The 10,800-nt window shown below is 44.3% G+C and overlaps 1 protein-coding gene across 1 annotated transcript in view; it reads right to left on the bottom strand.

Annotated features, from left to right (window-relative positions):
- P3H2 (prolyl 3-hydroxylase 2) overlaps window positions 1-10,800 on the bottom strand; it is a 168,003-nt gene extending 157,203 nt beyond the window's left edge. Inside the window, exon 1 of the mRNA XM_063620517.1 lies at window positions 9,971-10,800. Coding sequence (XP_063476587.1) covers window positions 9,971-10,444 — 474 coding nt within the window. The 5' untranslated portion in view covers window positions 10,445-10,800. The remainder of the gene's footprint in view (window positions 1-9,970) is intronic.

Here is a 10,800-nt window from a genome sequence, read left to right on the forward strand (position 1 = left end):
TCTACTGGATTAGTCTTTGATACTATAAATTGAGCTCATTTTTAAAAAAACAGCCAAATCTGGTTTTAATGTAATTCTCTATGCCTGGAGTCTTAATTATGTGTCAATTTCTCTGTGCAAATCTATTGATTTTGGCAGACTTACAAATTTAGCATTCAAGCAAGAAGAATATGTCAAAATTGGCTCAAATTTCCTGGGCTTCCAGATTTGTTAAAAGTTTCTTTGTTTTGTAATCATTTACTTTATTACATATTTTGCTTTTATCCATTCCTTTCCAGGGTCCCAGTACAATTAAACTGCAATCCCCAGAAGTTTCCTGTTATGTGCTCAAAAACTGAATCTAATATTTGTAGATAATGAATTCCAGCAGGATCATTCTGATAGCTCTGCACTTCTAGAAATTCTGATGTTTTGGATCTCCCCCTTTCTGGCTCCTATTCCTCTATTTCCCTTCCAAAGAAGATCCTTTGCCTCATTCATTTTCATTAAGCTAACTGGGAAACAGCATTGACTCAGGTTCTTATTTCTGAGTTTTCCCCAGAAGTAGGCAGAACAGTAGTGCAAGGAATAACATTGCATAAGAAGATTGTGGCTGGCCGGGTGCGGTGGCTAACGCTTGTAATCCAACACTTTGGGAGGCCAAGGCGGGCGGATCACGAGGTCAGGAGATCGAGACCACGGTGAAACTCCGTCTCTACTAAAAAATACAAAAAATTAGCCGGGCGTGGTGGCGGGCGCCTGTAGTCCCAGCTACTCGGAGAGGCTGAGGCAGGAGAATGGTGTGAACCCGGGAGGCGGAGCTTGCAGTGAGCCGAGATTGCGCCACTGCACTCCAGCCTGGGCGACAGAGCAAGAATCCGTCTTAAAAAAAAAAAAAAAAAAGAGAAGATTGTGGCTTTTATTTCACGGTCTCTTTCATTTAGCAAATAATGGAAGTGGCATGCTGTGTGTTTCATTTTAACTTCGTTAAGCTTGTGTTTTCACTGTGGGCCTTCCAAATAGTGGTCAACGGCCATTTCACAGAAATGGAAGTCAGGGTTCTTGGATTCTAATCCTGGTCTTTCTCTTACAGTGCTGTAAAATGTGGGCCACTCAATTCTCTTTTGGCCTTTATTTTCCATCTGTAAAATGGGATGCCTGGAATACTAGTGTTCCACTAATGTGGCAGGGTGCAGCTGCAGAAAGATAGGGTGGTAAAGGGTGGGGAGAAAGAATGCCTTTTTTTAAAAAAAAATCAGTCAGAGGGGCTCTATTTTAATATACTATATACAGAAATGACAATGTAGCTTTCATCTGTGTATCCAAAACCCCAATCTGGAAACTAGCATTGGCCCCTCTAGAATAAAAGATTTTAAACATCACTTCCTCCATGAAACCAGTTTCTGGTCTTCCTGTTCCCCACTTAAATGTGACTCTTTCTTTCTTTTGAACTTTCAAAGACAGGGAAAATTTTGTACAGAATATCATGCATCTAATTTACCCGATGCATGGATTCTTGCCATAAACAATATTCTCGACAGCCTCAATGTCAGAATCACAGACAACTGGTCCAGCCACTTCTATTCACAGGAATTTATGGAAGATGCTCAGAGAGAGAAAAGTGAAACTTGTTGAAATCGTTAATGTCCCTAGGGTTAAGTCACTTTATCATTAATGGAATAATGGGGAGTGCAATAAAAATAATCCTATAACTTGTATTATGGTTGACAATTTTCCCCATGGGTCTTAGGTTATAATTATGTGCCATTTGAAATCTTCTATATTAGATGCGAGCTCATTGATGGGAGGAACCCTATTCTAGTGTGGATCTTACAACTAGTGGTCAATGGCAATGTCACAGGGTTGGACGGAGTCTAGGTTCCTGGATTCTAATCTTGGATCTTCCATTTGATTGCATTTACTTTGATCAACCCAATTCTTTTTTGAGCTTTATTTTCCCATCCATAAAATGAAATGGTTGGAGTACTGATGTTTCATGAATGTGCAGGGGGGCAGTGGCAGAAAGATAGAGAGCTGGTGGGGAACATCTTCCTCTAACCCATACCCAGGTCTTGCACAACACGCATGAGGGTAAGTGACATAAAAACAGTATCAAAAAGTAGATACCTATGACTGTTTATCAGATTAAATGAGAGGCTCAATGGCTTTTATTTTATTACAGCTAGAAACCTGACCGTAGGTCTACCACTATTTTCTCTTTCCCCATTTTTCCCTCTGCTCTCTTCTTTTCAGATATGCTTTCATTGTGTAGACCACTAACAGGACAATGCAGGGGTAGGGCCAAGGAAAAACAGAGAAATAAAGAGGAAACGATATAGTACAGTAGAGCAGAAAGGAGTGTGGTCAAGAGAAATAGCTTCTTTCAACGACAGTCTGCAGTCCTCTTCAGTACTAAAACCAGCAAAACACACATACAACACTAGGAATGCCACTCAGAAGGCTGACACCAAATTATTTTTTTTTTAAAGATATGTGTAGGCCATTTGGCAAATGATGACAAGGTCTGGTGGAAAATACTAGGCTAGAAAATCAGACAGCAGGAAAGGAGGGATGAATAAAAAGAAAAAGAATTATAGAAGAAAGATGAATGGAAAAAAAAAGACAGGAGGAATTATTTTTCCTAATGAGAAATGCAACATTTTCCACCAGACAACTGTGACTCTTGGCTGAATAACTTAAGTATCATGTGAATGAAAGTGCAGGGCGGAGGGGGCAGTCCAGGAAGATGTGTCTTATGCCCACTTTGTCTCTGAAGGCAATGGGTTTACTGCAGGTCTCAAGTGCACCACTGATTCACCAGACCACCCCTCAAGGAGGTAGCCATGACTGTTACATAGAGGCTGGAAAGAGCAGGAGACTGGAAGTGAGAAAATCTACTCTGGACCGAGCTCCCTTTGCTGGCCCTTCTTGATTTGTTGTAGAATCTGTGAGGCCAGTGTCATCATCTGTTAAGTGACAGGGATAGATTTTTTCACGATCTTTGAGGGCCTTTCAAGCTATAGCATTTTTATAATTTTAATAACTACCACTTCCACTCTTGTTAGATTACATTTCTTGAGCAAAATAGTTATCTTTCCCTCCCTCACTTCTACGTCACTGCCCCAAAGCAGTTAGTTGACTTGAAGATGTTCTTTTGGAGTCTCTTCCAGCTATAAAATCTGCGATCCTAAGAAATCCAGTTTACTTAATTCCTTAGCAATACGAAAGAATAGTTATTATATCATATCCAGCAAGTCTTCATTTAGGTGAACCTATCTACCTTTCAAAATGTATCAAGTCTCGCCTATGAGGAAGTTGACATTTTATCAAGCATTTCCAAGAGAATTTCACAGCTACCCCTTTGGAGTTTATCAATGAGCAGATGATATTACTAACAGAATCCATTTGATTCTGAGAGACGAGGTCTATGAAGAAAGAGAGACAGCAGTTTATTAATTTCCTTTGTTAAAGGCTAGGAAGGAGGCCTGGAGCGGTGGCTCACGCCTGTAATCCCAGCACTTTGGGAGGCTGAGGCGGGCGGATCACGAGGTCGGGAGATCGAGACCATCCTGGCTAACACAGTGAAACCCCGTCTCTACTAAAAATACAAAAATAAATTAGCCGGGCGTGGTGGCGGGCGCCTGTAGTCCCAGCTACTCGGGAGGCTGAGGCAGGGGAATGGCGTGAACCCGGGAGGCGGAGCTTGCAGTGAGCCGAGATTGCGCCACTGCACTCCAGCCTGGACGACAGAGCGAGACTCCGTCTCAAAAAAAAAAAAAAAAAAAGGCTAGGAAGGAATCCCTGATTAACCAGGCTGATTAATCATGGGAGAATACTTGCAAGCAGTTGCTGCCGTCGCCTAATTATTATTATTATTTTTTTTTTTTTGAGACGGAGCCTTGCTCTATTGCCCAGGCTGGAGTGCAGTGGCGCAATCTGGGCTCACTGCAAGCTCCGCCTCCCAGGTTCATGCCGTTCTCCTGCCTCAGCCTCCCGAGTAGCTGGGACTACAGGCACCCGCCACCACGCCCGGCTAATTGTTTATGTTTTTAGTAGAGATGGGGTTTCACCGTGTTAGCCATGATGGTCTCAATCTCCTGACCTCGTGATATGCCCACCTCAGCCTCCCAAAGTGCTGGGATTACAGGCGTGAGACACCGCCCCCAGCCTCATCTAATTAAATTTTAAGCCTCTGTGGCACTTATCACTTATACGGGCAATGGATGACTGGGAGGGAGCTGACCAGGCTTTCAAATATGGGACAATCCCAAGGAGGAACAATTGTGATTTTAATTCCTTAGCACACAGGACCTAAAAACTAGCTAGACGAACAATCTCTCAGGTTTTCTTCCTAAGGAGTGAGACATAAAGATAGTGACCTGTACATTTTGATGATTTAAGCACAAAAAAGTGTTCAGTTGTTAAAGAGAGGGGGGAAAAGCTTCATCTTTTGAGGAAACAACCATTAGAACATTTTCATAACAGCTATTTCAAGAAGATATGAAATCAATCTTCTATCTGAAATAATTTGCAGATAAAATATACATATTCTACAAATAGGTAAAAATAATTTAAACATGAAATTCAGGAAAGCATTTTTATTCTAAACTAATACGATCTATATGATGCACTTGTCTGGGTTTTCAATTTCATTTTAAGGCATTCATAATAGAAAGAAATAGCAGTTGATACAACAGAGTAAGAGTGAGGAAATTCCTAGCGTTTACTTTTTTTCCCTCTAGGAACCACTAATCAAATAGATTATGGTCAAGATAAAGGAAGTTTCAAGAGGACTCTAGGACCAAAACAGAATTGCCTAATGTAATTGTGTATTTATTTTTCCCCTTCCTTTTAATCCTAAGAAGAAAAACAAAGGTCAAATGAAACAAAGCAACAACACAGAAACAAAACAAGCAGGGGCAAGCTTGTTTTGAGTAGAAAACTGAATAAATAAACAGCATTTTCTTTTCTTTTCTTTTTTTTTTTAAATGGTTGGGAGAAGTGGGAGGAAAAAAAAAAAAAACAGACACTGTCAAACCATTCCTGATTCTAAAGGACACAGATAAGAAAGAAAAGTATCCCTCATGTTTGTTTAAATTCCAGAATTGTACATAAAACAGGTACAATATGTCAAGGGTATTTTGCAGTACAGTTTTAAGTAATAAGAACTAAAGAAGAAAAAGGGGGGTGGGAAGGGGGGTGAAAGTTTGCAACATTAGCCAGAACTTGTAAGTAGAAAATAGTGAGAAGTCAGGCAGTCAACAGTCCTGTAACGTTCTCTCCCAACTGACCAGCCAGGAAGCCAAACAACTAAAGTGAGAAAACCTCCTGCCACCATGCAGACATCTTCCTCAACAACAGCTCATACGCATGGAACCAAGTTATTATTCATTCAGCAAACATACACTGAACATCTACTGCTACCACCCCCCGTGTTAGGTATTTGGAGGGAAGATGGTTGCCGATGACCCACCTCAGACCTACTGAGCCTTTATCTCTAATTTTGAATCACATTTTAAAGCCCCTGATGATTAATAATAATTATCCATTTAGTAATCATCCAAATCTGGGAACCTCTACTTTAGGAGATACAAGAACCACTAAGACAGTTCTTGATTTCAAGAAGCTCACCTAAGTAATAACAAAATTATCAGTTTTTCCAAAACAAGGTTAAAAATGAAAAATGACAGAAGAGGAACAAATTTGTTACTGTGGGAATTCAGAAAAGGGAGAAATGGTGTACTTTTGGGAGTTGTAGATGGAGTGAAGGAAGAACTCACAGAAATAGATGCATTTATATGTTAGGATAGTTATGATTTGAACATGTAGAAAAGGCGGAGGGAAGGTCTACTATTTTAACTAATAAAAAGAATAAATGTATCTCCAATGGTTACTGAGAATCAGGCCCTACTCTGGGTGCTTCACATCACTCATCTCTTAAATTTAACCTAAAATAGGAAGGTAGGCCCCATTATTTCCCCATTTTGCAGATGAGAGAACTAAAGCTGAAAAATCTTATGTAATTTGCTGACAGTCACACAGATAGAGACTGGGAAAACTAAAAATTAATCCCATATCTGTCCTATTCTAAAGCCTCTACACCTCCCAAGAAAGACTAAACAAGGCCAAGAGATGCAAAAGTGTCAGGCATAAGACAAAGCACTCATTGTTACCTTTGGCTGGAGGGTGGCAGAGTTGGGGAAGACAGGGCTGGAAAGGTTGAGAGGGAGCCAGGCTGTGGATGCTATGGTAAACTATTTGAGCTTTATATGGTAGCAAGAGGAAGGCCACTGAAGGTTTCTGAGCAGAGAATGCAATGATAAAAGCCATATCTTAGGCTATGAATCATGGGTTATCTCTAACAATCTTAAATGATAAAAATCAAAAGTTTGAAGAGTCTCACGCTGCCTTTCAACAAAAACGATGGCTAGGAGCCACGTGAAACTACTGCCTCATAGCTGTCTAGGCAAATTCCCAACATGCCAGGCCTTGAAAAAATTCAACAGAGCAAGGCTTATGAAAGATGTAGTGAGTATCTGTTACCCTGCAAGACAAGGACATACTCATCCCTGGAGCTGTCCAACTCTGGCATAAGGATAGCCCTGGGGTATGCAGCATTCTCTGGGACCTGATGTGAACCTACGCCAGTGGGCACAGGAAAGCTATTGGAATCAGTTATTGGAAGAATCCAGACTCCTGACTCCCAGCCCTGTGCTCATTTCAGCAGATCATTTGGTACACCACTAAATATGTGACACTGAGCAAACCTCTTTACCTTTCTATTAAACATTTAGAAACATCCCTTTCCTCATCTGTGAACCAAGAAATTGAACACATTGGGTCTCAGATTTCATGATTTTTCATCCTTCTTCCCCTCCAACACACCAGCACAAATAATCTGCTTTCATCGGAAGCCCACTCATCGGAGGATTTGGGGAAGCAGTAACATCTCCTGAGAGCTTCTATAGTTGGAAAATCTCTTAGCCGAGAATAATTGTACTTTCTTAGCTTTATGAAGCATTCCAGTCCTCCCTCACTGAATTTGATTTAGTCCAGGATTATCCTTTTAAGTGCAAACTGGATCACTGATGTTAAAAGCAATTAAAAGATACAGGGCACCATGACCATATCCAGTCACATGCAGGGAGTTCCTCAACCTAACATCAGGGAATTAATGCTCTAGAATCCAGACCTGTCAGAGCTCCAGGATGTTCTTTTATTATTTGAGAGGTTTTTTTTTTTTTTTCAGTCTCAAAAGATGGTGTGTGTGCATATTCATAAGTGAAATTCCGAGGAAGCCAAGCAAAGGCTAACATTGTGGCATTCTTGGGGGCTGGGGGAGGGGGGTGCAGGGGAGAGAAAAACCATGACGAATTTGTAGATGTTCACAAACTCCAACTTTCAAACATGAATTTCCAAAGGGATAAAATATTTTCTTCTTAAGAGATTATCAATTATGTAGATCCAAGAAACTGCCAGAGAAGAGAAGTAGGGAGAAGATGCAAGACTTGTTCTGCTCTCAGAAATATTGTTGGTAGAACTGAGATGAATACATGAAGCCACATATCTTTGAAAGAACTTCTTAAACTTCATTAATTCATCAGACAACACCCAGTAATTCACTTACAGAGTGTGACTTGTTCCTGTAATCAATTCGCCACAAAAATTTGAGGTATGTTAAACCTATGGCCTCACCTTCTTTGACCTCCAACCAGGGAACCGGAGGGGAAATTACTGACAAATGCTAACATTAACAGTGAAGCAAGCAGAATTCCAGAACCAGGGAAACCCACATATTGAGAGTTACCTCATGGTTATTTATTTTTATAGGACTGGCCTTGAATATGTATTCTTTCTCCAGATATGAGAAAGGAAAACATGTCCAAAATTTGTGACAGAATTAACAGCAGGACTGCTAACCTCACATCTGAGACTCCTGGGAGGACCAAGCTACAGGGACCACCCATATTCTGCCCTGGGAACTAGCTTGTGATAACTTCACTGTCAGACACTCAAGGTCCCCTCTCTGCCTGGTGTTGACTGATTTCTGTAAGACCACCAGAAATTGTGTAAATCACTTAGAAGAAATCAGAGTTATACTTCATACATGGCTTAGCAATCAGGAGGCACAAGCAAGCAGAAGACAAGTCCTGGAAAGGATTCAGCTTTCTCCTCATTTCTTGCCCAAGATACTTACTAGTCCAGTGAACTCCAACACCTTAGCCACAATACACAGGAAGTTAAGATTTATACTTAGTTGAAATTTCGTGCACTCCACCAACAGTTGCCAATCTGAGAGAACCCTACCACAGATGAGGGCAGAGATCCTGTGGGATGAGCTGCAAAAGGCATTCGGATATTTGAACATGGTATGTACTTTCATCTCCTTAGAAATGCAGCCTGGTCCAGCCGTGCTCGCGCCTATAATCCCAGCACTTTTGGAGGCGGAGACGGGCGGGTCACCTGAGGTCAGGAGTTTGAGACCAGCCTGGTCAACATGATGAAACCCCTTCTCTACTAAAAATATACAAACACACACAAAAATTAGCAGGGCATGGTGGTACACACCTGTAATCCCAGCTACTCAGGAGGCTGAGGCAGGAGAATCGCTTGAGCCCGGGAGGCGGAGGTTGCAGTGAGCCAAGATTGCACCACTGCACTCCAGCCTGGGTGACAAGAGCAAAACTCCATCAAAAAAAGAAAAGAGGCCGGGCGCGGTGGCTCACGCTTGTAATCCCAGCACTTTGGGAGGCCGAGGCGGGCGGATCACGAGGTCAGGAGATCGAGACCACGGTGAAACCCCGTCTCTACTAAAAATACAAAAAATTAGCCGGGCGTGGTGGCGGGCGCCTGTAGTCCCAGCTACTCGGAGAGGCTGAGGCAGGAGAATGGCGTGAACCCGGGAGGCGGAGCTTGCAGTGAGCCGAGATCGCGCCACTGCACTCCAGCCTGGGCGGCAGAGCGAGACTCCGTCTCAAAAAAAAAAAAAAAAAAAAAAAAAAGAAAAGAGGAGAAGAGAAGAGAAGAGAAGAGCAGAGCAAAGCAGCCTGGTTCATTGGCTAGCATGACCAACCAACCCCAAAGCTTCCACTTTTCCAGTAGCTGTAGAAGAGACATTGATATATTAACATAGAAAACCAGAAAGAAGGGTTAAGAGTGTCAATTTGAAGGAAAATTAGGTGAGTGGCAGTGGAGGTTGAAGAACTCATTCAAATTCCCTCTGCTGAAGCATCCAGAGAGATCTTCAAAGTTATGGATGTGAACAATATGTCAATATGCACAGTATACCTCCTGACACTAACTTTAGGCAAGTTAGGCATACAAAATAAAACTAGAAAGAGAGGACTGATGCCTAGTAACCCAGTCCAATGCATACCACCAGAAAACGGAAGCCCTCTATCAAAGGAGAAAAAGTCAACACTTAGGGGGGATACTTTGACTGAGACTGCCTCAAACAGCTTCGCCTCCTCCAAGCATACCTTCTCTTTAAACTTTGATGTTTACTTTTTTGTAGGTGAAGGGGAGAAGAGAGAGAAATTTGTTTTGGAACAGGTCTTTCAACTTCACTATTTTGAAGATTCTTTTACACTTCAGAGAAAAGGTGCAGACTACAGTATAGGAAGGATGAGAGAGAGGAGACAGGAGAGAAATGGGAAGTGAGAAGGGAGAAGAGAAACTGTACTAGATTTAGCTTTGTCAACGCCTCATGAATTAGTGCTGAATGGGTACTTTAAACATCGCCCTTATTAAGACAGTCCTCTTTTTGACAGAGAAGTTGGCTCTGAGAAAGAGAGAAAAAGACTTGTCCAAGTTAATCCATTGTTGCATACAGAGATAGGGCCATCAGATATCTGGATTCACAAACTGAGACACGTATTTAAGGAGACCCAATTTGAAAGACTGAACAGAGATGACAGGGGCAGCAGGGAGGGCTCAAGAGAGCATGTGAGAGCCGCAGGGGCTTTGGAGTGGAGGAGCGCTCTGTGGGTACCTTGATGTAGGCCCGCTGCAGGTAGTTGTAGGGCACTCTGCGCTGGAAGTCGCTGCGCACATCCTCGCTGACGCGGTGGCGGGATGCGGGGCCCCCGAGGCGCTGGGTCTCACAGCTGCGATAACAGCGCGCCCGCCCCAACAAGGAGCGGAAAAGGGGCAGCTCGGCCCCGGGGCCCTCGCCGGGGGGCGCCAGCGGGTGGCGCGCCGCGCAGTGGCGGGCACAGCGCGTGCGGATTTCCCGCAGGCGCCGGTGGCTGCGCAGCGCCGCTTCCAAGTCGCGCACCGCTTGCTCGTAGTCTCCGCTGTAGTAGGCGGCCGCCCCGCTGGCGTAGAGCAGGTCGAAGGGCTGCAGAGGCCCGGGTTCCAGCTCCAGCTCCCGGCGAGGGCTGCCCGGGGGGCCGCCCCACAGTGGCGGCGGCAGGAGCAGCGGCAGCAGCAGCAGGAGCAGCGGCGCCCAGACGCGCTCCCGCATCCTCCGCCTCAGAGAGGCGCGGGACGGTTACGCTCGAGAGGGCTTCGGGGCACCTCGCGTCCGGGTCCCCTCTCCCACCTTCACTCGGGAAAGCGCGCCGACTCCGCCGCGATCTGGCTGCTCCGCGAGCCCCAGGTGACCGCCGGCGCTCCGCGTACTGAGAGGCGGAGGCCGTGCCTGGCCAGCCGCTCTTAAAGGGACGCCCACAGCTCACACGCTCCTCCTGCTGCCTGAGACTCCGAAAGCCAATCTCCCAGGCTCCCGGCTGCAGCGGCGGGGCTGCCAGGGGCGGCACACTCCAGCGCCAGCCAGAGAGCTAGCGCCGCTTGAGGCCAGCCGGGGACGAGGCGCTTTAC

This window comes from Symphalangus syndactylus, chromosome 17 (genome assembly GCF_028878055.3).
Source record: "Symphalangus syndactylus isolate Jambi chromosome 17, NHGRI_mSymSyn1-v2.1_pri, whole genome shotgun sequence".
Classification (NCBI taxonomy): domain Eukaryota; kingdom Metazoa; phylum Chordata; class Mammalia; order Primates; family Hylobatidae; genus Symphalangus; species Symphalangus syndactylus.